This window comes from Eumetopias jubatus, unplaced genomic scaffold, assembly GCF_037043125.1.
Source record: "Eumetopias jubatus isolate StellerSeaLion01/CBP00866 unplaced genomic scaffold, mEumJub1_p1.0 scaffold_7, whole genome shotgun sequence".
Taxonomy (NCBI): Eukaryota; Metazoa; Chordata; class Mammalia; order Carnivora; family Otariidae; genus Eumetopias; species Eumetopias jubatus.
In genome coordinates, this window is record NW_028274813.1 from 111,506,831 (window position 1) to 111,534,155 (window position 27,325).

The following is a 27,325-nucleotide window of genomic DNA, read 5'->3' on the forward strand; positions in this document are numbered from 1 at the left end:
CGGCCCTTGGCCGTTCCGCCTCCAGGTTCTTGCTGGAGCTCTGCGCAGATTCTACCACTCCTACCTCCAGAGTAGCAAGTCCGGGTGGCCCGTGCCTGGGTCTGCACCTCCTGCCCCTCCCAGCGCAGGCCTTGGGTCCCCTCCAGGTTCTTCCTCCTCAGCCCTCCCTCTGCAGCAACCGGTTCCCGTCCTCCTCTAAACCCTCCCGACTCTGAGCTCCAGGGTAGGTTTCCTCTCCCCACACCAGAGAGGTGACATGAGTTTAGGGAGCACAGATTTTAAAACAGGATAGCCCGGGCAGTCGGAAAGCCCGGGAGCCAGGATGCTTTCGCCCATTTCTCCAAGTTGGGTCCTGGGGAGGGACTGACACAATGGCCAAAAATCAAGTCGGGAAGCAAGACAAGTAAAGCTGAGTGGTGCCATGGGACAATGCCCTGGGCCTTGAGAATGCGGTCAAAAGCCCGATTCCCCGAGCTTACCCTGCCTTCAGGACCAGTCCCTCCTGCCAGGTAGGGCTTGATTCTTGAGGGGTCCGGAAAGGGAAGGTGCAAGCCAGATCTCGTTCCATTCCTAAACCTCTACCAACCCCTTGGCCCCGTTGTCAGGGGGGTAGGACATTGGCAGACAGGTGGGGCACAAAGGGAGCCCAGAAATATTCTGGAAACTGGGAGCAGAACCTGGTGTTCTCCTACAACGCCCTTACATTAGGGTCCTCTGCTGCATTAGACCTACCCAACCAGAGCAGGAGGGAGGGGGCCTTGTTGCTGCCCTCTCCTCTTTGGTCCAAATAAGCCAATTAAAATGTCCCAGCTGCAGCTTTTAGAGACCCGGCTACCACCTCCTGAGGGTGATGAAGGGATAACCTATCTCCTCAAGACAGCTCCCGTTTTCCCAGCACCTCTGCGCCCCGCGGAGGACGGGTTGCAGGTGGCCTGGGTCACCACACAGGCGCGACCACCAGGAGGCGCAAGGGTCTTGCCACCTTCACCCTACTCGGAGGGTAGGATTCACCCCCCACCCCCCCATCAGAAAAGCCATCAGAAAAGCCATCAGAAAAGCGAGGAAACGGGTGCTTCAGCTGTTTATTGACACACAGGTAGGCTCTATAGCAACAGGCCTGGGGGCGGCTGCAGCAGTGGGGAAAATGGAGGGTGGAGAGTGGAGTGTTTGCCTGCAGCGACAGCTGAGTGTAGGAACATAAGTGCACAACGCACACAAGGTGGGAGTGGGGGAGCCTGAGGGGGGTGGAGATACAAGTGAGGGCCTGAGCCAGCCTCCTAAAAACTGGAACCGGTGCCCTATGCTGCTACTCTTGCTGGCAGTCTCTTGACCGCAGGCCAGGGTTGGGAGTTCTCTAGGTATCCGTTTTCTATAGGTACCGAATGGAGTAGGCAAAGGACGATAAGCAGGAGCTTTTGCCCTCCATGTTAAGCTCTGGGGCTTCCAGTACTGCAGGCTTCCTTTGTCCCTTGCTTGGGTGAGGTCACATGATGTGCAACCCAGCTCTGGGTCACCTCACCCGAACAGGGTCCTAAAAAACAGTCATGTTTTACAGAGGCATTAATCTTCCCTGGCATCCCAGCCCACCAGTGCCACGTGACAGCCCCCAAGTGAGCACTACAAGCATTGCTGGCCTAACGGATGGGTTGGGGAAAGGGGATGGGCCAGGGGCTGGAGGAGGAGGGGCTCTGGGGCCCATCACGGCACAGGCACGACACGCATGGTGTTGGTGAAGCCGGAGCCAGGGCGCCACCCGGTCAGCACAATGACAACATCGCCCTTCTTGAAGAACCCTCGGGCCTTGCCTGAAGGAAGAGAAGAAAGGTTGGTGAGTAAAAGCCGAGCCAGGCAGGTGCGCACCTAGCCGACTGCCCGCGGGAGGTAGCGAGCAGGGCTGACGGGCCATTACTGCCTTACACCACAAGGTGGCGCAAGCCTCCCAGCCCAGGCAACCGGGACGGGGGAGGCCCTGCCCTGATACTTCCTGATCAATCAAATGGCAGAGGTGCCAGGGACCTTTGGACATCACTCATTTTACACTCTAGAGAGTAGAGTGCTTCCTCTCCTCCACTGACATCCCACTTTATCAGGGACAAAGGCCACGAGTACATCATCTGTGTGTATGGCACCCCACGGTGTAGAAGCTATGGCTAATTTTCTGTTTTTAACTCTCAGTAATGAGCAGATGCCCAAGAATGGACACCCCTGACTATCCAGGAGTCTTTGCTTTGAGCCCCAAACTGGAAGACAGAGAGAAGTGGGCAGCTCAGCCCAGAACTTCAGGGAACGGGAAGGAGGATTCAGAGAACACTCCCAGGGATGACAGCGAGGACTCCTGCACAGCCTAAGGTCAGCGTGTTCCCCCTTCTAGAGGATCCTAAGGAGACCAGTGCTCAAACACTGTTCCCACCCCTCCAGGCTCTAGCCCTTGCTCCCAGCCACGCACCGACATTCATGGCCAAGTTCACCCGGAGGTCCACATCCTCAGCCCAGGCCTCCTGCACTGGGTCCTTACACACCACAGGAAAGATGCCGCGGTACAGGTGGGCCTGGCGAGCAGTTTGGTGATTCCGGGTCACAGCAATGATGGGGGCACGGGGGCGGTATCTAGCCACCTGGTGAGCAGACCTGAGATGGGATGATGGACGGGCAGAGGAGACCATTAAACAGTGTTCAGAGCCTCCCAGGATACCCCGCAGGGCCTTCAGCACCAGCTCACCCTCTAAATCCAACTCACTCTGCCAGTATGAGACCCTGGCCATTTTATCATGTGCTCCCGATGCCAGGGCAGCCCCTTGTCCTCTACCTTCCAAGGAATAGAAGACGACTCTTCTTATGCCACACTACCCAACTGCCTTCCTCCCCTCCCCACAGCCCAAGGCCCCAGGATCATACAGACCCAGCATGGTGAGTCTCACCCATTCACCCAACATGGCCCGTAGTTGGCAGAATCCCCTCCTCTGAACTTTTCCATCCTGGCACAGATACAGCCCTGCCCAATCTCACCTGCACCCATTCCTCTTGCTGCCAGCAACAGCTACAAGCCAAGCAGCATGTGAATAGCACCTGACTCTTTGACATCTGCAAAGAACAGGAGCACAGCCCACCAGCCCCCCCCAGGAATCTACAACGCAAGCCTTCTCTCCTGCTGTGCCCTCTCCCCAGCCCACAGGGCCCCCACATCCCTGAAGCAGTCCCAGCAACTGGGCTCGAGAGCCAAACTGAGTATTTCTGAGCAAGGCTTCGAAATCTGGGTGTTACCCAGGAGGAAAGACCAGGAGATGGGAAGGTTAGTGTGGGAGGCTCTGCCTGTGAAGGCCCCTCTGGAGAGTAGGGGGCCCCTTGGAGCCCCAGTGCCAGATGCTTCCTTGAACACAGACACTACCCTTCTGGTTGTAGATGTGTCTGGGGAGTTGGGGAGGGGCTTGCTTAGAGGAGGCCCTGGGCCTCAGAAGGCAAGCTCTAAGAACACTCAACAGGTGTCAGGGAAACTTGAGCCACAGCACAGCAGAGAATGCCCCGTTAAAGGCCTGGCCCCATACAAGGCTTTCAGAGGGAAGCAACTGGTGAAGTCGGGACTTGCGAGAGTGAAATCCCAGAAGACTGGCACTAAAAATAGCCAAATAGCAAAGGCTGGACCTTTCCACAAAGGTCAACTCTGATGGCAGGAGCTGTTTATCCTGAGCCCTCTGCTGCAGCAATCTGCACAGATCTCATGCCCTGGTCCTACAGGCAGCCCCACTGGCCCTGCCTCGGTGCACAGGGCCAGTCATGAGGAGCACACTCCCAGACGGGGGCAGTGACAGAGGCTAACTCCAAGGCCGGACTACGAAGAGATCCCAAGTCTAAGTCTAAGGCCAAGCATAGGCCTCAGCTTGGTTGCACAGCACCAGAGGGCCCGCGAGACAACATGGTGACCTTTCCTGGTCCTCAACCCACTTGTCTTTGGGGCCCAAAGACAGACAGGGACAGGTGCACCAACCAAACAGCATTGTCGGTGGACAGCACTGATTTTCCAAACGGAACTTTTAAAGAGCACATAGTAGCTGGAATGAACAGAACTGGCCACCTTTTACTTTTTAAAAAGATTAGCTGGTAAATAATCAAATGAGCATCTGTAATCGGTCTATCTGTAGTTCTGTAATTCTCTAGTTTATCTTGAGGATGTAAACTTGCTTTGGATGCAAATGCCCCGACACCATCGGTGGGCGCTGTCTGGAGTCCTCTGGGCCCAGGGGGCAGGCAGACAGGTCTTACCTGGGCTCAGCGCCATCCGAGCCCTGTTCAGTGCACCGCTCTCAGGACACCCAAGGAAGGTGCCCCAGAGCAGGGCATCCCTGGGGAGCCGCCGCCACCTCCTACCTGCCAGACTTGGTGAGGACGATTATGGCCCCACTGCAGCACTTGAAGGAGGCCTCCACGGCGCCCACGGCGGCAGCTTCTGTGGGGTCGTTGGTAATGGGCGCCAGGCGGCGGAGTTCCTCAAATAATTGCAAGTGGTAGATGGCGGCCTCTGCCTCACGGGCAATCTAGTAGGGGGCGATATCCGTCCAGAGGGACAGGAGGGGGACAGAGCTTTGTCAGAGCCGCATCACGATGGACGGGGAGGGGGGGGAAGAGTCGCCCAGACAGCTGGTGAGGAACGTGTCCCTGGATGTGAGGCCAAGAGAAGGCCAACCACCAGAGGTGCTGAGCTGAGCAAGATCCAGACTCATAGGAACAAGCCCTTCACCAGCAGCCAGTGACATCCACTGCACCTACTGAGCCAAAGGCCCTTTTGGTCGTGCCCTGCCCTGACCTCCCTGGCTGTCTTCCTGCAGACGAGAAGAGGATTGGAGCCCAGGCCGCAGCTGCAGGGCCCTAGCTGCCTTCTAGATCAGCTGGAGCAAGAGGCTGGTTATCCTGCGGAGTTACCTGCCCTTGGGGCCCTACCTGCCAGACTCCGTCAGAACTATCAAAGCTGCTGCTAAACACTTATAAGAAGCCTCCACGCTGCCCATGGCCATGGCTTCCATGAGGTCTGTGGAGTGGCTTGAGCCTCGCACAAGTTCTTCAAACAGCTTGCGGTGGAACATGGCTGCCTCAGCCTCACGAGCTATCTGTAAGGTGTAGGGGGGAGGAGAGGCGAGGGAGAGGGAAGGAGGAGGGAAGAAACAAGAGAGACAACACATGGAAAGACAGAACGGGGAATTAATCGGAGGAAGGTAAACTTAGGTTAATTGGCTAAATCTGTCCTTCATGCAGATGCAAAGAGGCAGCGTGAGGAAAGCCCAAGTCTCAGGGATGGGAGGAGAATTTCCAGCATCGACTGCTACTGCTTCCCCTCCCACAGAGGGAAAATTGGTTCTTCCATTCTGGAAGGATTTTTTGATTGGGGGTAGGGGTGGAGGGAGACAACATGGCGGCAGGCTCTAGCACCTCGGCATGGAAACATGCCCCGGCTGGACCCACACCACTCCCTGGCAGGACCTGACCATGCTGCCTCATTCCACAGCTCACAGGAAGGAACAGGCCCTCTCTCCTCACATGGCTGTCTGGTTACCGCAGAGCTCGGCGCCTGGCTTCCAGGCACACGTGGAACACTTGCTTGGCTTCAGGCACGGGACTGCTACCAGCCTTTCCAATGGCCCGCCACGGGAACGCGCCAAGCAGCGTCGGAAAGCTGGGGTCAGATGAAGCCAAAGCCACACAGCTTAACCGTGGTCCAAACACAAAGATGGGGAAAATGGCAGATTGGTGAGGGGCACGCGGAACAGCCATGTGAAGGGACAGATGCCTGTGGAAGCACACAGGTGAGTGTTAACAGGACATTTGATTAAAAGTGTAAGGATTACCACAGTCATGAGAAAGCCATTCAGTTATTCACAGGCCACCTGCTCAGATAACATCAAGGATTAGAAAGAAAATGTAAGCTTCAGAACATTATAATGCAATCACCAGCATCTTGGAGGATGAGGGGTGCAGGGAGAATCAGTAAGAACATCTCATTAACTTGACAGTAGAAGCGGGTACATGGCAGGATTTACTAGGTTAAAGGTTTTCTTTCTCTAAGGGAGGGCATGCAGTCCAAAGGACAGGAGACGTGAACAGGAAATAGAACCATACCTGATGCTGCCTAGCCCTTAGTCATGGGTGGTTAATTGCCTCAGTTAGACACAAGAGAAAGCAGTGAACCATTAAGGGAAGCTCTTGGCCAGTGTTAACTGGGGGCGTGGAAAGGAGAGGCCTGCACCGCCTAGCCCAGGGCCCATCACTTATCTTCTGAGCAGGGCCATCCAAGCCCTGTGGTTCTCTCTAAGGTGTCTGTTCAGAGGAAAGACTGGGGTATGGAAAAAACAACAGTTCAGAGGCGAGAGCATGATTCTTAGTACAGGCCCCTGCTGGAGACCTAGCCTCATCTCCCGCTAGACAAAGCACTTTGTTACAGGAGAACAGTGGCTCTGGAGCCAGCAGATCTGGGTTCAAACTGAGGCTTTATCACCACGTAATCCTCCTCGGTGAGTCGGGGTGACATCGATCATGGAGAGGGTACAAAGATTACATCAATCTACACAGCCTAATAACTGGACACACAGAAAGTGAAGGAGGAAAGGAAGAGATCTTTGTTGGGGGGGGTGTGTTTACATTTGGGGGAGTGCAGGGGAGGGGGCGTCACACAAAGGGCACAGGGATCCTTTGCTGATGGGAAAAGAATTGGAAGTTCAAAGAAAAACCACTTCAGGATCTGAGGCGAGTCTGCTGAGCTCACACACGTTATAAGCACTGACACTGGACTATTGTAAGAAAGTGAATTTGCAGCACTCCGTCTCCCAGGCCTCAGGAGCCCTGGTAACTGAACCCTGGGTTAACTCTTCAGTGAGTCGAGAGCAGGACCAGACAGGGCCAAGGAGCTGAGAAGGAGCCAGGCAGTGGGACGTGGCCACGGACCCTTCTGGATTCTCTCACGCCAGGCCCAGTAGGCTCAGTCTCTCTCCAGCTGTCCCGACTTGTGGACTTACTGCCAGTCACTAAACCCCACCTTTCAGCCTGAGGCGAGTGCAGCAGCTCAGCAAAGCAGGCCCTGCTGCCGGCGCCATGCAAGGCCAGCTAAGTCACCTCAGCACACGCAACAGCTTCCGGTGCGGGCCTAGGGGCCCCCGGGGGAGGCAGCTGATGTGGGACAGGTGGGGAACCAAACAAAAACCAAACAGGTTGGCTGGGAGGAGCCCAGGGCCTTTCCCAGAACAGGGCAGAGGTACTCGGGTCCTCTGGGCTGTCCGGAGGAAGGGATTCACAGCCTTGAAGCCGGAAGTGAACTCTGTCATGACAGATGGAGGAGGATGCCTCCAGAACCGGAGGAAACAGGAGGGAGTGTGGGCAGGGAAGGCAGAAGAGAAAAAAAACCAAGACACTCCTCTCCCCCCAGCACACACTTCCTCACTCCTGTTGTGACTCAGAGGATCATAAAAGGTTGTGGGCGCAGAAGCCCAAAAGGTGTCGCTCTGTACAGAAGCTTGCCTCCACCCCGGCCCGGCCCGTGGACCGCGGACATGGGGAGGCCCGAGAACTCACCAGGTGCTGCATGCGAACCGCCTCAAGTGGGTAGTCCCCTTTGGCTGTCTCTCCAGACAGCATGATGCAGTCTGCTCCATCCAAGACCGCATTGGCCACATCGCTGCCTTCAGCCCGGGTGGGACGGGGCTTCTTGATCATGCTCTCCAACATCTGGGAGGGGACAGAGCATAGTGAGATGTGGCCGGGGCAGTCTTCAGAGAGGAAGGACTACACCCTGACTCCCTGGGGAGTGTGTCTGTGCACAGAGTATGGCTTTGTGTACATGCATGAGGGGAAGGGAGGGTGCGCATGTTTGAGAGGTGGGGGTGGGATGCTGGGAAGAGACCCGCCACCCCCCCTCCCCCCACGAGCGTGTGAGCATGGGGAGAGGCACATGCCTGCGTTGCACAGATGACAGGCTTCCCGACTCGGTTGCACCGCCCAATCATCATCTTCTGAGCAAGGAAGACCTTCTCTGCGGGAATCTCAATGCCTAGATCACCACGAGCCACCATGATGCCATCGCTGGCTTCCAGGATCTCATCAAACCTGCCAGAGGGAGTAGAAAGAGAGGCTCTATGGAACAAGGCCACAAGTGCAGTGATGCTCAGGAGGTTCTCCTGCATTCTCTGACTTAGCAGCCCTTCACCAGGACAGCCGTCCATGACCACCCTCCTGGGTGTGCAGGTGACAGGGTGTTCCAGCTACCTTCATCTCCCAAGGCGGGCTAACGGTTCTGCTTGCTGACCTTCTTTAGTGCTAGGATGGGGACTTCACTGAAGGGGCTGGGGAGAGGACAAGGTTTCTTCCTTTCCATCTGCATCTCATGAGGCCCCTCTTAGGGCATCTCTCTACCATCGGCACTCCAGCCAGCACTTCCAAAGCAGAAAGAGAACACAAGGCCAGCTGAATACTCCTGATACAAAGGTCTGTGGCCTTCCAGCTAAGGACACTTGAGGGCTGCTCCTTGAGGCAGCCCCCTCCCACCTGCTGAAGGCAAGAGGACATGTGGCTTTGCCTGGCCTGCAGCCAAGGTCAGCAGGCACCCACGGTTTATCAGGACGGCAGGAGGAGCACTCCACACTGCCTGGTACAAAGGACATCTACACAGAGCTAAGAATGGCAAGGTCAAACACTGGGCCGCTCCTCCCGCCCTCCCCAAGTACGCGCCTAAATCACACAAGTAGGTCTACGGTTTTAGCTGTGCTGACTTATGTTCCTAGTAGGGAGCTGGAGAGAAAGAGGTGTCACCTAGCTGGCCGTACTCACTGGCTCTAACTGGGAACACTGGGGAGGTGGTGAAGTGGAGCTGGGCCCAGGCACACCGGAGGAGGCACATGCTTTCCTCCAGGAAGCTGATCACATGCCAGAGCCAGCCCAGTCATCAGGCCAGCTGCTTTCTACATGAAGACAAGGACACAAGGAGCTTCCACAGATGTCCCAAGTGAGGGGCCAAAAGAGCCCCCCCTTTCCTAAGAGCCTGCCATCTTCCACTGGGAAAAATGGTGGTGGAGGTGGGGTTTGGGGGGCAATGTCCCCTTATTCCAGCAAAGTAGCACTCCTGATCAGGAGAACAGCACGATCCTATAAGCAGTGACCCCGTCCACTCCAACATTGGTCCCCGGGCCTATGGAACAATGTCAATCACCACTGGGGAGCATCAGCATGCCAATCACCTGGGAAGATATATATGCTGTTTTTGTTTTTTTGTTTTTTAAGATACCAATGCCTTGGGGCCCCTGGCTGGCTCAGTAGGAAGAACGTGCAACTCTTGGTCTCAGGGTCACAGGTTCGAGCCCCACATCAGGTGTAGAGATTAAATAAACTTTAAAAAAAAAAAAACAAAAAAAAAAACGAGGGGCGCCTGGGTGGCCCAGTTGTTAAGCGTCTGCCTTCAGCTCAGGTCATGATCCCAGGGTTCTGGGATCGAGCCCCGCATTGGGCTCCCGGCTCCACGGGAAGCCTGCTTCTCCCTCTCCCACTCCCCCAGCTTCTGTTCCCTCTCTCGCTCTGTCAAATAAATAAAATCTTTAAAAAACAAAAATAAAATGAAATAAATAAATAAAAATACCAATGCCTTCCACTCCCCTTCTTCAGATATTTGGACTCAGTGGGTCTGGCCTCAACTAGGGAGTCTGTAGTCGGATGGGCAGGTCGCCAGGTTTGGGAACTGGGTATTCACAGGATACAGTCTGCTTTTTGGAAAGCAGGGCCAGGGGACAGAGAGGGGCACTCACCTCCGAACTCCCTCATGATTCTCAATTTTGCTGATTATCTTGATGTTCTTCCCTTTCTCTCCCAGGACCTTCCTGACTTCATGGACATCTGAGGCCTTGCGGATGAAAGATGCAAACACCATATCTACATCCTGTTCTACCCCAAATTTCAGATCCTGGATGTCCTTTTCTGACACAGCAGGCAAGTCCACAGCAGCCCCGGGGAGGTTCACACCCTTCTTGCTCCCCAAGGAGCCACCGTTCTCCACCTCCGTCACCAGGAAGTCAGCACCTATGTGAAATCGGGGGTTGGGGAGGGAGCAATGAGGGCACAATGTCCAAGCGGAAGCAGGCTCCCCCGGTAGAATGAACTGGAATGAGGCACGTTGTGGGCACTGGAGTCGTATGTCCAGAATTCTGATCCCAACTCACTAACTATATAATCTTGGGCAAGTCAATTAACCTGTCTGTGCCTGTTTCCCCACCTGTTAAATCAGGATAATACCTGCTCATGAGATTGTTTTAAAATTTAAACAAGTTACCACGTAAAATGCTTAGATATTAGCTATCATTCCCAGGTACTCCTGCACCTATCACACTGAGGGATGGAGGAAGGAAAGCAGAAAGGCAGAAACAGTGAGAATGGATTAAAAAAGACATCTTCTCGTATGCTCCCCGAGCACTCGATAAAGTTGGACTGAAGTCTGTTTTAAAGGACAAGGAATCAGGGGCACCTGGGTGGCTCAGTCGTTAAGTGTCTGCCTTCGGCTCAGGTCCTGATCCCAGGGTCTTGGGATCGAGCCCCACCTCGGGCTCCCTGCTCGGCAGGAAGCCTGCTTCTCCCTCTCCAATTCCCCTGCTTATGTTCCCTCTCTCGCTGTGTCTCTCTCTGTCCAATATATAAAATCTTAAAAAAATAATAAAAATAGAAGAAAATAAAGGACAAGGAATCAGAAAAGGAATTCCTGCGAATAAATAGACTTCTTGCTGTCAGCCAAACAAACTTCCCATCATCCTTGGGTCAAGGGGAATTTAGAGATGGTTCTAGAGAATGAGATGCCACCTCCTGTACCTACCTTTCTGCTTCACCTGCAGAGAGATAAGCCCATCATCCACGTAGATCTTGCTGCCCACTTCCACCACCTTGCAGATGTTCTTGTAGTCCAGCCACAGGATGTTCTCGTCACATTTGTCCATGTAGGCATTGTCCAGAGTGATCTTGAGCGTGGCCCCTTTCTTCAGCTCTACCTCCGCAGTGCCACTCTACAGACCAGAGAGTAAGCCGTGAGTCCAAAGAAAAGCCCTTCCTTCCAGGGAAAAATGCTCAAATCTCCACCAGAAGTAACAATAAAGCTTCTGGCTTTGCGAATCAATGATCATATTCTCGAACTTACCTCAAGGAAGTCACCCAAGGAAAACCTACAATGTTTTAGTCACGCTATGTAAATGATAGGGGGAAAAGCGACACAGACAGACTTGGGAAGTAGGTTTTTAGAGTAAAAAGCTCCTCACTCTATCACGTCTTAGCAAAGTACACCAAATCAACCTTTTTGACAGAACATGATAAACAGAACTCTCACATCTAGATCTAGATCCGAACCCTGAGGAACACAGCCTCTGAGCAGGGCACAGACTGCGGAGGATGGCTCTCTGGAGCCTGCTGCCCCTGTGCCCTCCCTCTCGCTGCTCCCCGTGATACTCACGCCCTTGATGAGCCCAGTTCGGATCTCGGGTCCTTTGGTGTCCAGGGCCACGGCAACCGGCCGGTAGAGAATGGGGTCGGAAGCAAAGCTTTCCGTGGCGGTGCGCACGTTCTTGATGGTCTCTGCATGGTACTGAGGGAAAGGTAGGAAGATGACAGGGGTGCTCCCACACAAGGATCCAGCACCAGAGCTGAGAGGATCCCTCAGGAAAGACCTGTGATGTTCTAGACCACCTGCTGTGTCTAGCATCAGGGTCAGCCAGTCACCGAGCACCCTCTACCTGATCATTTCAATCTCTTTGGCTTCTGCCCCCTTCTTCTACAGCACTCACTCACTCTAGGGCCAATCTTAGAAACTTTAGAACACTGCCACCATAACCAACTACAGAGATAAACTAGAATATAGAGATAATTTATTTTTTGAAGGAATGGGTGTTTCATGTTGTCAAATGCCTTTTCCTCAGAGCTCATGTGACGGGTAAAAGAATCCATGAAGTCCTTAGACTTGACCAGGCTTTCTGAAAGTTTCTGTTTTACAGGGATTTTTTGGTTTGTCAAATTTATTTTCTGTTTCATCAAGTTATGCTTTTAAATCAATGCTTTTCCTTCATCCCTTTTAGATTATTTGGTTCCTAGTATTTAGAAGTATTTCATTTATTTCATTAAGACTTTTGCTTTCTGGTAAGTACATTTAAGTCTGTAAGTTTTCTTTTTTCCGTTTTCTCTTTTTGGGGTGGGGGGTGGGACAGAGGGAGGGGAGAGAGAGAATCCTAAGCAGGCTCCACACTCAGCACAACCCTGAGATCATGACCTGAGCCAGAATCAAGAGTCGAAGGCTTAATCCACTGAGCCACCCAGGTGCCCATGCCCCTGTAAGTTTTCTTGATTATGGTTAGACCTAAATTTCCATTAAAAAAAAAAAATGCCTGAGAATATGGTCTCTATAATTTCCATTTTATGGAACTTGAGGGTTTTTGGTGACCTGATAAATTTTATAATCATAAGCATTTTAAATAAACATGTGTTTTTGTTCTTGGAGGACATAAAATCATCTACTGTACAGACACCAATGAGATTATAGGTCTTACATTATTCAAATCCTCTCTACTGGCATCTCTGGGGATATTTCTGGGAGGTGTACTACACTACAGTCTCCCGCTATGGCTGTGGTTTTGTTGGATGCTACCAAGTGGTAAAGAATTCCATCAATCAATACTGTCCTTGTGGAAGGTTCTAAATTTAGGTCATTTCAAAGTCATTATCTCTAGGGCCACACGTTCAGTAAGAAAGCATCTTGTTCACCTGAACTGCCCAATGGGGCCAGGGGCACCGCGGTGGGCAAAGCTGGAAGAAAAGAGCAGATGCAGACAGATGTCCCTCTGTCAGAGTGAGCGAGAGAGAACAATTTCAATGCTCTGCTTAGAAGAGCACTTAAAAAATTGTGAAGAGCTGGGAAAGCATGTTGCAGCCACTAGTCAAAGGTGCCTACGAAGAGCCCTGACATGCGGTCAAACTTTTTACGTTACAGGATATAATATCAGAACAATTTCAGATGAGTTTCCAAACCCCTGATCCCAGAGACAACCTTATCCTGGTCAAAAACCTCAAACCCAGGAGAGGGACTTGAGTGTGTGTTTGTTTTTTTAAATCCCAATTCTAATCTGGGAATAAGAATTAAAGCAGAGAGTATCTCCAAACGCCTCTTGTAGTTTAAAAACACCCAAATCCTTGGGCTGGCCCCCTCCCGCCCCCGCAGGCAGGTGCAGCAGACACCCCATGGTCTTGCCATTTCGGAGCTGTGGCAGTGTTAGTTTACTGGATTGGATGGAAGAGGCCATCAAGCCTAGTTAAAGGTCAACATCTTCAAATCTATCTCTGCTTCTTCTGCTGCACACAGGAGACCTTGGCACGGTCCAGCAGCAGGGATCAATGGTGAACCGATCCCCACTGGTATCTTTAGCTCTTCTCTTTGGGCTAAGCTAACACTTGCAAGAATTCCTGGTGACTCCCGCCAAGGCCCCTGACTTTGGAAAATTACAGAATGCCAGCACTGATGTGTCTTAAGCTGCCTGAAGTACCACCTGAGCACACAGTTCCTGTGAACCTGGTCAGGCCCCCACGACGTTTGGAGGCCAGCCACCTGCCAGGCCATAGACTATTTATGAAACACAGGTTACGGAACCCACGATGGAGAGTCTCACATTTCCAGAAGGAGAAATTAACTTCTTGGACTGTACTTCCTGAGGCTTTATTTTTAGTCTAAACTTAACAGCAGTTTCCAAATGCCAGAGGGCAACCCCTCACCACCTGTCCTTACAGGGTAGCATTTTCTTTATTCCAAACAGGAAGTATCAGAAGTCAAGAGAAGGGAAAGTCTGGCTGAGCCATTTCTTCTGTATCAATGCCAGTATGAAATCCTACAGCTTAAGATGGAGCCTGATGGGTTTTAAAAGGAACCATCCCTCAAGGAACCTCCACTCCTCCCTCTAAATGAGTCTGGGAACAGGAGAAGGGATGGAGCACGTCCCAGGAGTTGCCACCTGGTCCCTGGGTAAGGCCTCCGTCCACAGGGCAAGTCAGCTCCTACATAGCCTCAGCACAAATACACTCCTACCAGGCTGCTGGGGAAGTGTGCTGACTTGGTTTTAATGTACCAGGACCCCTGGGAAGAGAGAGGCCAGGAACACAATGTTGATGAAGCGGGGTTGGTGCATTAGACTCAGCACTTAACTTGCAATGGTAGAAACTCCTCTCCTGGACTTGCTCAGTTATCATGGGTCTAAACTACGCCAGAAATCCACCTGCAGGGTGACCTTTTGGTTCATCTCTGCAATAGGAACTGTTATGGAGACCCAGGGGTAGGAGATGGCAAGCACTGTGGGTTCGCCAGTAGACCCTTCCACACTTTTTTAAGTTTATTTATCTTCCCAGCCATCTCTACACCCAACGTGGACCCAAACCCCCAACCCTGAGATCGAGAGTTGCATGCTCCTCTGCCTGAGCCAGCCAGGCATCCCAACCCTTGCACACTTTTGTCAGCACAGGTGTGTGGGAAAACCATGCCAATAACCAAAGAGATCGTCTCCACGTAAGGAGACTTGGCCAGCTGGGATGGCAGGAGATGGGGGAAGGATAGTAGGGACCGGCCAGTGAGGACGGCCTCCGCAATGGCTATAAACCCCAGACTCTTTCTTGCTTGATCCACTGTGGCTAAGGAACAGCATGCTGCCCCAGTGGCCAAACCACGCAGCTGAGGCTCACCTCGTGGGTTCCATGAGAGAAGTTCATACGAGCCACGTTCATTCCAGACTTAATCATCTCCTTCAGCATCTCCACCGATCGGGAAGCTGGGCCTAGTGAAAAAAAGTTTTAAAACCAAGGTGTTAATTATTCAAAGGAGGAATAACACTTTCAAGTTTGAAGAATCCTTGATATTCTTTTTCCCTAAATTTTCCTCCTACAAATCACTCAAGGTTCTTTCAAAAGCATATAGATGGCTGTTACTGTGTTTACCCATTTTCTTGATTTAAGGGAACACCTTTCCTATTCCCTTCAACTCCTATAGGCTCCTACATCTAACAAGGAAAGCCTAAGTAAGACTTAGCCAGCCCTCTCTGCTCTCCCCAAAGCTTGGTCGGCTTTCCAACCACAGAGTCTTGGAGCATATCAAAAACATCTTCCCTAGATTTCTGAGATGCTCCTAAAAGATGTGCTATTAAGGAAGACACCATCTAAATTCTGCCTTTAGCAGCAAACACAGAGCATGCAGATTCCTTATCGCCACTTCTTTCTTCCAAAAGAACCTGTGTAGCATCTCACTCAGCACTCAGGTTTGCTACATTTCTTTTGACTCTTCAGGAGAGAAAAGATCATGGTCCTATGAAGCCCATGTTTTTTTTTTGGGGGGGGGGCAGGGGGGCCACAGCCACTCACCGATGGTACAGATGATGCCAGTGTTCCGGGCCGTGATGGGTGGTGAGTCAATGTCCAGACGGCACATGTGTTCCAAGAATGTGTCGGCCATGGCCGCATGCAGCTGCTGGGTCTGGATGAAGGCAGTGCCGACATCGCTATGGGGCTTTGACATGGCTGAGGTCCTGGATCCAGGGGAGTTGAAGAGAAAGTGATCAATCCGAGAGGCCCAGGTGGTTAATATACCCCTCCGCACAGAAGGCTGTTTCCTGCTTACACATTAACTCAATAAGCACACTGTGCACAAGTCACAGGGAGCCCCGTCACACTCTGGCCATGTGGGCACTCCTCAAGTCGGGCAGAGGGTTCACGTGACCGTGAGCAAGCGGAACAGACCTCAGAGAATAATTTAAAACCTCATACCAAATGCATGTACTTCCCAAGTATCCACTGTAAGCCAACCTCCCTTACAATGGGCTAGTATCTACCTTGACAGTTTTCCTGTTAATCCTACAAGTAACATTTCACAAGTACCAAAGGAACTACCTCCAAAGAAAGTTGTAACCAATCTTCCGGTGATATAACCAGCGATATAAAGAACCGGCTCCTCGTTTAGTACCTTGGCAAATATAGATCTTTGTACGAAAAGCTATCTCAAAGCTATAAATGTCTGCTACAGGGCGGGGCATCCACATTGGTTTTTAACAATCCCCACCCAAACTCAAAGTGATTTTCCTGGTTGTAAAGACAACCACCATCCAGGCAGTCCTTTGAGCTCGGGAATCCTAGATTTTCACTAACTTGGAGCATCACCGAAGTTCACTCCTCAACTCAGTCTGGCAGGAGAGTAGGTCCCAGTTCGCTGACAGTAAAAACCAGTCCTTCGACAGGAAGTTGATCCAAAAATCAAAGTTGATCCAAAACCCTATGTGCAGAATCTTTTGCCCCAGGAGTCTGTACCTAAAAACTACAACCACTTTTGGTCAGCAGGACTTTAGGACGTGCAAACCAATTTGCAAAAAACCAGAGATAACCCCAATGGCACCAGTCTGGTTCTAAAAACATTACAGCTATTTTCACAGGATGGTTACAACACAAGGAAGTCAAGATGACTTGCCAAATCCTTTTCCCAACTGATTTCCCAACTGATTTTCTGATACACCATCCCAATTCCCTTTCTGACAAGTACACCGCAAAGACTATCTGTTTCAGGTAATTAACCAGGCCAGGTCACAATCCTGACAACTGGTCCCGACCTTTGCTTTCTTCATTACTGACTGACAACTGAACTCACTGAGCCGGTTAGTTAGCTGATCACAAAGACCTAAGAAGCTTCCAGGCAACGTCTGAAGAACCACCAGGTAAGGATGTGAGTGTGAAACCCGACATTCCTCATCACAAGGCCATTCCTTCCTCAAGTTCTCCGACCAAAGGCTACTCCTAAAACCCTTGAGCCTATAGGCTTTAGCCCAGGCTCCAGAACAAGCCCCTCTTCAGCCGTATCCCAGCTCCTCCTAAATCTCAGCGCTCTAAATCAAGGCACCCCATAAATATCCCTCCTACTCTTTGTCCTCCCCTCTGTCCTTGACTTTGTGGCCTCTTAGGGTAGCTTGGGTAGAGCAAGCATCTCAACCCATCTCTGTACCTTCAAGAATTCTGATTAAAAGCCCAAGAAGCTCTGTGACCAACTGTGAGCAAACCTCCGGTCAGCTACTAAAAACGGGTGGCTACAAGTCTTCAGCTACAGAAGCTCAAACTTTAAAAATGGGACAGAAGATACTGGCTAACTATTCCACGTGGCAAATGCACTGTTCTTTCAGTGTGCATTTCCTAACTCCCTAATACACACCAGGCACCAAATCGAAAATGTTTGGAGATCCTCTCCTCCATGACCTATTCGCTTTTAGATCTGTTAGCACCTAGTACTTGGAAGTATTCCAGGGTCTGTCGAATGACCTTTCAGTGTATCTTAAGGCCTCGTGGTCAAAATCAAAGTTATACCTCCCTTCTCCTCTTCCCCAAATCTGGAGAACTTATAAATTCCCGGAGGGACTGCCTCGGTGGCCAGGGTTCCAGGCAGTCCGGGATCGTGTGCCTTCAGAGCACATGGCAGGGCTTAGGTACAACTGGCTGTTAAGGGAACGTGACTGAAGAGATGTGCACCAGGAGGCACACCCAGCCAACTGGAACACAAAGGCCTACTGTGGCCTCCAAGTGGAGTCATCATCCAGTCTGAGGACTGTTGTCATGAACAAATTAAGATCTGAATGAGTGGGTTGGAGCAACTAAACCCCAATCTTCTTAAAAATTATCAGCTGCCAACAAAACAAAACAAAACAAAAAAGCAAAAATCATCAGCTGCCTCTTCTCTAGACCTGAGACATGAGGGTTTCCTTGCAAAGACCCGGCGGGGGCCCACAGGTTATTGTGTCATACCTTGTGTTCTCGGGGCTTGGGCTTCCGGTGACATAATGATCTTTTTTTGGCTCAGAGTGGCAACTTGGCCCCACTCGCAAAGACCGCTCGGAGCTGAGTAAGGTTTGCTCTGCAGAGCTGTACAAGGATCAAGGTAGAAGCTGAGTGGAACTGAAGTTCTTTGTGGCAATGGAAAAATTACCTTAATAACCAGGTAACCAGTGGTAGCTGCTCCTAGAGATTCAGCTAGATTACAGAGAAAAACACAGATACCTCCCAAGGAAATACCAAGAAACTGGTCACGGAAAATTTGCAGGTAAGTTCTTATTGGCTCCTCTACAATGCTTATCTCCTCCCAAATACCCAGATTATCTTCCCTCTAAGTTCTCTTTAAGCCTGTGGTTTACTAACATTTCACTATTCTATTAAGAACCTGGTTGCTGGGCGCCTGGGTGGCTCAGTTGGTTAAGCGACCGCCTTCGGCTCAGGTCATGATCCTGGAGTCCCGGAATCGAGTCCCACATCGGGCTCCCTGTTCGGCAGGGAGTCTGCTTCTCCCTCTGACCCTCCCCCCATCATGCGCTCTCTCTGTCTGATTCTTTCTCTCTCAAATAAATAGAAAAAAATCTTTAAAAAAAATAAAAATAAAAATAAATGTGGCAGAGGTGAGGTAACGCATCTCGGGCCCTAGATCACAAATGCATTGCCAGACTGTTCCACTGGCTTAAGAAGGCCAACCTTGATCCACTCAGAACCTCAAAGAAAAAAAAAAGTTAATATAATCCACAGGACAATTCTATGCCAAAAACCTGTGAGTTACACACCCAAATCCAGCAAACTTCTTTTCCTGTTTTTAGTCTGGACTCAGCTTCACAGCAAAATCTTTATGACAAGGATGTTCTGGTACAGAAGGACGGTCTCCAAAGCCAGGAGATGCCATTAGCAGATACAATTATACTGCACTCAAACAATAACCCTATTTTACCATCTCAAATGAAATCTGAGGTTTTGCAAACTGATTTTTTGCTCACCCCAGCCTATGAAATGCAAAAAATAACAAAGAAAATTTATTTGGCATTTTGAGTGGATTTACACACCAGCAATCAAAAAAAAAAAGCCTGCTTGTCCAGACTCCTATGAAATCTCAACAGGCCCTTCAAGACCTCTACAAAACCGGAGAACTCAGGTCTCATCCCCAGGTCACCGACTGGTCTCCTGACTCAGGCTGTGCCCTGGAGCCTCCCTTGCTGAAAGGTCAGCGCTCTGCTGCCTGTCTCCCAGGTCTTCTAGAAGCCTCTTCCTCCTGAGCACCAACTGCCCATCCTGCCAACCACCTAACTCCAGTTCTTCCTCAAACATCCTGGGACTCTCCCCTGGCCCCAGGACAGCAGCCAGAGCCGTGGCTTCTCAGGGTGGGCCTCTGGGAAGAGCTCCCCTCCCTCGTGCTGGCCATCTGGACAGCGGCCTGCCAGGACATGTAGCCCAGCCGGTGCCAGTCTGACACACTACTGCATCCTCCTCCTCGGGAGGCACAGACATGCAGAGCCAACCTCCAGCCAGCAGTGGAAGCCCGGTGTATCCACTGAGGGTGGCAAATGCTGGGTCCAGGTACGGGAACCTTATTCTTGAGCCTGAGCCCCTGCAGTGGAAATCTTCCTCAGAGCCATTTCTCCTCTGTGAGAAACGAGACACCAGGAGAGGCCTTAGTGCAGACTCCCACCTTTCCGTTCTTATCTGAAGCAGCTCCTGGTTCTCTAAAACTAGAGCCTCTTCTGTGCCAGACACAATCCTCTGGCCACGCTCCAGAAACCACAGTGCGAGGGATCATATAAAAAAATACGACATGCCACTTCTTAGAGCCAGTACTGTTGTTGGCAAGTCGTGCCAAGACAGATTCACACTTCACTCCACCGATTCTTTCACAAAGGCCCAAATCATTCTGCCCTAGTAAACCAACCTGGCCCATGAGCCTGTACGTGCATACGCCAATTTCTTTTTTTCTTTAAAGATTTTATTTATTTGAGAGAGAGAATGAGAGAGAGAGAGCATGAGAGGGGGAGGGTCAGAGGGAGAAGCAGACTCCCTGGCTCAGCAGGGAGCCCGATATGGGACTCGATCCCGGGACTCCAGGATCATGACCTGAGCCGAAGGCAGTCGCTTAACCAACTGAGCCACCCAGGCGCCCTGTGCATATGCCAATTTCTAACCAGCCAGGGCTCTCTGCACCAAGTCTGCTCTGATGCTGACCTCAGCACACAGAGCACCCCAATCATGATGGCATCCAATGCCCACAATTGTCTTCCCTGTTCTGTATCAATATGCTACCTACACCTCCAAGGCTCCAAGCCAGCATGATGAAGGCCTTTCAATTCCCTCATCTTCAGAACAGATGAGGTGTTCGGGCCAGCCTGCTCTCTAGAGAGATGATGGTACAACAGAATTCCCAAGACTGGCCCTAATCTATGACAAGAAGATCAAAATGGGTGCCGGGCCACCCGCAGAACCTAGGAAGGTCTGCGCCAAACGACTATTTGTCCTGATCTACAGCTAGAGTAATGATATCGTGCATTTGCATATGGAACGGGGTATAGAGGAGAAGCAATTTTTAGCTGAAATCCCTTCTATCCTCAGCAGGCTTGATAACAGACAGCGAAGTCTAGCTTACCTGGTTACATAAAACAAAATGAGCCCACTTGCAGGTTCAAATAAAATTCCCTTGCTTTTATTTATTTGGGGCTAAACCTAAGGGACTTCAACTTTATAAACAGGAATCTCAGGTTCTATTTCAAACTCGGGTGTGAATAGGGCACAAAAGCAGATACAAAATGGGCCTACCCCCCCGCCACGCCCCCACCAAGGACCACAGCTCCAGGGCAGAAGTCCCAAATCAGAGAACCTTCAGATGCCCTTGTTTGACCACAGATGCTCCAAGCAGAGAAGTGGTTTCAGCCTGAAGGAGGAAGTTTGGAAGAAGCTTTTGTTGTCCTGTGTTAGGATGCCTCCTTACTAGGCTTAACGTAATGAGGCAGTGTTTTAGGGCATGATAATCATACTCTGGAAGCAGCAAGGGACTGGGGACTCTGTAGTTCAAGGCCCTTCAAAGTCAGGTACATACAACCAGGATCGGTGATGGGCTCCACAACGTGAGGCGTTCCAGCCCAGCATTTACAGGAGCTCGCCCTGCATCACGGCTGGAGGGAGCGGGGGGGGGGGACAGTGCCACCTCTCCAAGAACAGACCTAGTTCGAATCACTGGTCTTCCTACAGTGACCTTCACAGGTCTGCTTCTATTCTGTTTTACTTTGAAACAAAGAAAAAAAAAAAAGGAATATTAACATCTGTATTTCTACCACCCAGAACTGACCACTAACCTTTAGCCAGAATTCCTTTAGACTTAAAAAAAAAAAAACCCATTACAATTTTGTAGTTTATTTTCCAACCCTTCCACAGCCCCTCCCGAACTTTGACACACAACCACTGTCAGGGATTTTGTATCCTTCTAATCCATGGAAGTGTATCGATATCTATGCTGAGCCCTATGATACTGTTTTTCTAAAATGCCCTAAGTAGAATACCGTTCAAATAAACATCTTGCTTTTTTCAGCACATTTAAGATCTATCCAGTGGGGACGTAGATCTAGTTAATTCATATGAACTGCTATCCTGATCCACTGCATGACTAGATCATTTATTTATGTGTTCCCTTACTGGCTGGCCATCCTCCCCCCATTAAATCAATTTTTCTCCTATGAATCAATGCAATAACAACTCTCCTAGTACATGGCTCCTTGTGCAAGTGTGAGCTTCTACATATACCCAGAAATGGAATTTCTGAGTCACAGGGTATATTTATTTTCTATTTTACCAAATATCGCCAAATTGCTCTCTAAAGCGGTCATATCCATTTACAACCAACGAGGGATGTGAGTTCTAGGCCTCTCACACCTCTGCCAACATTCAATATTGTCAGAGCTTTAAAATGTTCACCCTCCTGATAGGTGGTATTTATTCATCTGCTTTCTAATGTAATAACAAAAGAGGGATACCAGATATTAAAAGTCTCTACTTCCCTACCTCTAACTAGATCAAAACTCCCAGGGCTCCTCCAAAATGCCCATGGTTTTTTCTCCTGTACCATGACCAACTCACTGACTGGGTAATTCTTTTGCACTCATCACTGCAAACAGGGAAGACACCAGTTGTCTAAAGTTCAAGAAATACTAGCTGTAGGTTGATTTCAAAGGCTTGGAAGGAATGGGCTCCTTTCTAGAGAATTTTTCAGACTGTGTCAGCTAAGCTGCTACTATCGTAGCTGGTCTTGGCATCTGCCCCACCAGGGCCCCTGCCTAACTTTCCAAACATAGCTTGCTGGCGTCAGTAAAGAGCGGCTTAGAGCTCCCCAGAAGCTTTGCCTATGGACAGAAGTGGGGGAGGTAAGTCTCAGAGGCCGCAGGAGGTACTGCAACCAGGCTCACCCTCCTACGTGCAGACAGGCACAAACCACTGCAGGGGCGGGGCACCACACCACTTGATGGCCCTGCCACCCTCCCCTCCAGAGCTGAGAGGCCGAAAGGCCCACCAGATGTTGCACGCTGCCATTCGCTCGGCAGCCCCGCTCACCTTTCCCAAAACAGCTTCTTTAACGAAAGCCCCAAACAATCAGGCCATTTATTTATCGAGTCTAAGGCTGGCTCTTGGTGAAAAATCCAAGTTCCCAGAAAGTGTGCTAGTATTAAGAACAGTCTTCCTTTAGCTCTATTCTCAGCTGTCCCAGAATTGAGGTTAAAAGTGATGACTCACGGTCCTAGAGGACTTTTTAAAAAATTTTTCTTTTTTTAAGTAATCTCTGTGGGTCTCAAACTCACGACCCCAATCAAGAGTCGCATGCTCTACTGACTGAGCCAGCCAGGCGCCCCTCCTCTAAGACCTCTTCTCAAGTAAATCACTTCTGTATCTCCCAACATCCTCAAAAAGGTTGCAAGAGAACTCTGCTCACATGGGCAACTTATCCTTGTGGTGTGCCAACTAACTGAGATTTGACTGTGGACGTTTGGAATGATTCAGAAAGAAAATGTCAGATGAGTCATCTTCCCCCACCTTGAGCTCAATCTTAGCTCTTGGCAAAAACAACACATCCTGACATGCCTTCATACAAGCTGAAGCAAAGTAAATTAGAACCAGGGTACTGTGAGCTGATAATGCTAAGAGCTGCTTTCTAGCTCGTAAGGCATTTCCTCATTTCTTTCATTGCCTCAACATTAAGACACACACAGCTTTAAGAAATAAAATGGCTTTTCCTGTGAACCCCCCCTCCCCCATTAATGTCACAACATTCAAGGCACAGAAGCAACTCCTACAAGGTGCTAGGTCTGTTTGGAGTCCCAGCTACCAAATTTGCCAAGTCACTGGCAAATTATTAGAGACCCAATAATGCTTGTTGTTAAACTATGAATTCAACACTAAAATTATTTACTCCTAATGCAGTGCTTAAAATGAGAACAGCTATACTAAGACAGGAAGAGACTAATGTCCATTTATTTTGACTTAAGTCCAGTAACTCAAGAACGAGTTCAAAGACATTCTTTCAGTCATCGTTATTCATGACCATGACAGCCCCCCTCCCACAAAGGGCTGCCATGTCTCAGGAAAGCAGGTGCACAGACTACATGACCAGGGCACAGGGTTCTGCCACACTATGCCTAAGCTCTTAGGGCAGTACAGACAGCTAGGGCACCTGGACAACCATTTTTCACTTAACTGAAACCATTTTTAACTTGGGGAAAATGCATGCTTCACTATTTGATTCACTAAATGGAGAGAAGGGACTTTTTAAACCTGCGAAAACCACAATGCAGTTCCCCACTCACCCAACATAGAGAATTCTCTCAAAAGCAGAGAAGTTGAAAGGTTGAGTCATCTTCCTCCCAGAGGCCCCCCACCCTCCCACAGACCTGGTGATGGGTTACATACCCTTCCCCTCAGGACAGCCCCACTCCATTTCCCAACAGCATCTTCAGGCAACAAGAGAGTAAATTATTTGCTAACAATGCCACAGAGCAGGAGTCCTGACTAGGATATCCTCTGCACCCCAGGGAGTGGCCACACCCTCAGTCCTGCCAAGAGGAGGCTACTACTGTCCCTGCCTCCGATCCTCATACTTACCACCTGGCTGAGCAAATCCTAGAACTCCACCTGGAGCAGGTGGGGATAGGGTGTGCAGATTTCAGTTTGGGGGTTACAAGTTTGTTTCTACTCTTACAGCCCAACACCAACTGCTAGAATTCTGCCCCTCCTTGCCTTCCTTTGTCTACAGGTCCTGATCCTCGGGAGACCCAAAGAGCCCCTGTAGCCAAGTGGAGAGCTGCAAGGTAACATTATTAGTTACTTTGTAAACCCTGTGTACCACGATCCCTTAAGGGACTGGTTTCCAGGAGATGTCTGGTATTTAGAAACCGGACTAAATAGTTAATCCCAAGATTAACTCTGAGTATGTGTTTGGGGATGGCATGGAGAAGATGAGCCCTCACGCTCCATTACAGTTTAAGTAATTGTGCTCAGTGACCAAAGAATACATCTGGAGCCATTTCTTCTGGACATCTCATTTAGAGATTAGGCAGTGCAGACAGTATTCACCATATATACATGTAGGTATGTGTCTAAGTAAGCGATCCTTTCAACGATCCAGGGGAATATTACTTCCAGTTCACAAATGGGAAACGGAGGTCCTGGGGCTCAATTCCCTCCATCATTTCCGTATATCAATGAGTCAAACCCGAATGTAAAAGCCTGTTAACTTCCCAATGCTTCCGTCCATCATGCCTGGACCTTAACTATCAGACTCACATGTACAGGAGAGGATCAATGTGCCGGGTTTAAAGACCACGGATAAAACGTCAAGGAATGCCTTTCCATGACTGGACTTTTAAACAACCTTCACATTGGAAGGTATTCTTCTGCTTTAAACCCAGTGTGATGCCACCTTGTGTGGCCTTTCTCCACACACCGCCCCCCCCAATCCCTCACTCAGGAAGCGGTCCCTTCCTCGCAGCACTTTCCACTGGTAACTTTTATGTTAGTTCCCTAATCACATCGTGTTGCGGGCTGTGACCTTTCTAGCCATCCCCCCTCCCCAAAACAGCTTGGCACAGAAGAGATTTTACTGAGTGAACGCGGTACGTGGCGCCAAGCTCTGGACGTATTTCTACTCTGCCTATAACCTGCTCCCACCCACCCGAGACCTCCGTGTTCTGCGATCGGGGAGCCTATGTTCAGCGAGGTGAAGCAGAGGCGAGGCTGCGCTGGTCCTCCGGAGGGGCGGGGCGGGTCCCGGGCCGCTACGTGCAGCCCCGCCGCGGCGGGAGGGAGCCCCGCGACCCCTTCGGGGCCAGCGCAGCGAATCCGGGGCGCTCTCAAGCAGGAATGCGCCACAGGGGCAACCACCCTCTCCTCCCCGTGCAAGAAGGCCGAGGGTTACGTAATCTTCCAACTGCGCCCCGGGCCGCCGCTGCATCCTCCAGCCGCACGGGAGCCGGCTCTGCCCATCTGCAGACCACTGCGATTCGGGCGGTGATCGCCGGACGCGGGCCCGGGGCTCCAGGACCCACCCGCTGCAGAGACGCGGGAGGCTGGGGGTGCAGGCGTACGTGACCAGGACGGAGGGGAGGGGCGAGGACCCAGGCGGAACGAATCAGAGAGCGGAGGAGAGGGATGCGGAGGAGCGGACGTGACCAGAATGGAGGGGGGAGGGGCGGAACCAGAGCATGAATGGGGGAAGGGGTAGGCATGAGGGGGGGACAAGGACGCGGGAAGAGCACACGACGCTGAATGGAGGCGACACGGGGGAAGGGAGCTGAGGACGGGTTTCGAGGAGAGGTTACAAGGAAAGCATCAGAATCGGGGACACGGCCAGGTTGAAGACGGGGAGGGGGAATGGTATGGTATTAAGGGGCCACGGGAGGAAGCGAACAGAGGAGCGGGGGCTGGAGGGAGGAGAGGAAGGAACCCGATGAGGAGGGAATACTGGAAGGAAGGTGATGATGCAAGCAGATCGAGGAGGTGAGGATGGGACCAGAATGGGAGTAAGCATTGGGGCAGGAGAGGGCCGGCTTTGGAAGAAACAGAAGCTGGGCGTCTGGGGGCTCTGAAGAGCAGGCCCTAGGCGCGAGCTGTCTTTCTCCTCTCTCCCGACCCCACCGGGTGCAAGATGCCGGGGAGCCTGCGCCGGCCCCGGCCTCTGCCCCGCTCACCTCCGGCGCGGTCCCGCTCGAGCTGCACTGCCGCTGCAAAACGGTCTTCACGCTCGTGAGGCGGAGCTGCTGTGCGAGAGTCGGCCGCCTGAGCCCCAAGGTTATCCCCGCTGCGGCCGCCGCAATCCCTCCGCCGCCCCGCCCCGCACCCAATCCCGGCTCCCCGCTCGCCGGGCCCCGCCCCTCCGCGTCCCCGCCGGGCGCAGTCACCTTCGGGAGGAAGTGCAGCGGAGCGGAACCCTCCGTCAGGTTGCCCTTTAGGGGAGGACTATATTCTGTGGCGGAGGGACACGTTACAGAAAACTCGCAGCTTTGACGCTCTGCGCGGGCCAATGGGGAAGTGGCAAGGCGGCAGGGCCCGCCCCGGGAGCTCCGGAGACCTCCCTCCCAGACCCCCGGGCGCCGGGGCTACCACCCGTTGCTGCCAACTTGGGAGTGCTGGACAAGGGCTCTTCTCTTGACCCTCGGCCCAGGCTGCCCCAGCCGTCCTGACCTAACCGGGCAGTGCCCAGATTTATGGATCTCCGACAGCATTCCCCCAGCCCCGTCCCGCGACTCCCCATACCTCCGGGTGCCCGCCCCCGCACACACCTTGGAAACTGAGTCGCACAGGAAGTTAGGGAGCCCGAGTGGGGGTCAGAAGGTGGGGAGAGATGGAGACTCGTGGGATGGTTGGAGGTCGCCTTCGGAAGGGCCCCAGCACTGGAGCGAGGGGAGAACTAGGGAGGGCGGAGTGTACATGGAGCGGGAGCGCGAGGTCTTTTTGTTCTTAGGGCTAGAACAAGGAAGGACAAGTTGGGGCCAGGTGAATACTTTAGTTGGGGCTGGAATCCTGCAGAGCGTGCCTGAGAGTAGAAAGTGAATAGAAGGTATTAATATTAGTGCAGAACTGACCATCAGGACATGTCAGAACGTTACAACCAAAAAATCTGCAGGAATCAGCACTTTTGTTTTCAACCTTAGGTATTTAAATCAATATCGTTAGAGCTTTCCTTACATCTTTCTCCAAAGTATTTTCCAATTCCCGATGATTGGTCAACAACCAGTGAGGACAGCAGTTATCAATGAAGCAGCTGTTAACTCTTGCCTTCATTAAGCCAAGTTTTGAGAACAGATACAATGTTGCCTCATTAAAAATCGTTAAGACTATTCTCTTTGGGTCTTTCCTTTTCCCGGAACAGGAGACCAATGGGTGTGACCTGCTAGAGAGACATCTGCCTTGCAGCTGAATCACAGGCCTTTCATTCTGCTTTCCTGTTGGCTCAGATAAGATGGGACCAGAAAATGACTAAAAGTTAAGT

At 51.2% G+C, this 27,325-nt stretch overlaps 1 protein-coding gene across 2 annotated transcripts; it reads right to left on the reverse strand.

Moving 5' to 3' along the window:
* Positions 1-1,064: 1,064 nt before the first annotated feature.
* Positions 1,065-26,112, reverse strand: PKM (pyruvate kinase M1/2). Of its 2 annotated transcripts, none has more exons than XM_028100432.2 (11): positions 26,025-26,112; positions 15,385-15,548; positions 14,713-14,804; positions 11,453-11,584; positions 10,826-11,012; positions 9,771-10,041; positions 7,932-8,082; positions 7,552-7,704; positions 4,363-4,529; positions 2,447-2,628; positions 1,065-1,805 (listed from the first exon to the last, which is right to left on the reverse strand). In XM_028100432.2, exons 2-11 carry the CDS (start codon positions 15,536-15,538, stop codon positions 1,699-1,701), a joined length of 1,596 nt encoding a protein of 531 aa, XP_027956233.1. In that variant the 5' UTR covers positions 15,539-15,548; positions 26,025-26,112; the 3' UTR covers positions 1,065-1,698. The 2 variants fall into 2 exon arrangements, with proteins under 2 accessions (XP_027956233.1, XP_027956234.1); XM_028100433.2 differs by lacking the exon at positions 4,363-4,529 and adding an exon at positions 4,933-5,099.
* Positions 26,113-27,325: the final 1,213 nt, after the last annotated feature.

Coding starts and splice junctions, on each gene's coding strand:
- PKM (XM_028100432.2), bottom strand. CDS start 15,538: ATGTCAAAGCCCCATAGCGATGTCGGCACTGCCTTCATCCAGACCCAG. Junction 11,013..11,452: donor GAACTGGGCTCATCAAGGGC/GTGAGTATCACG, acceptor TCTGGTCTGTAG/AGTGGCACTGCGGAGGTAGA. Junction 10,042..10,825: donor TCTGCAGGTGAAGCAGAAAG/GTAGGTACAGGA, acceptor GATTTCACATAG/GTGCTGACTTCCTGGTGACG.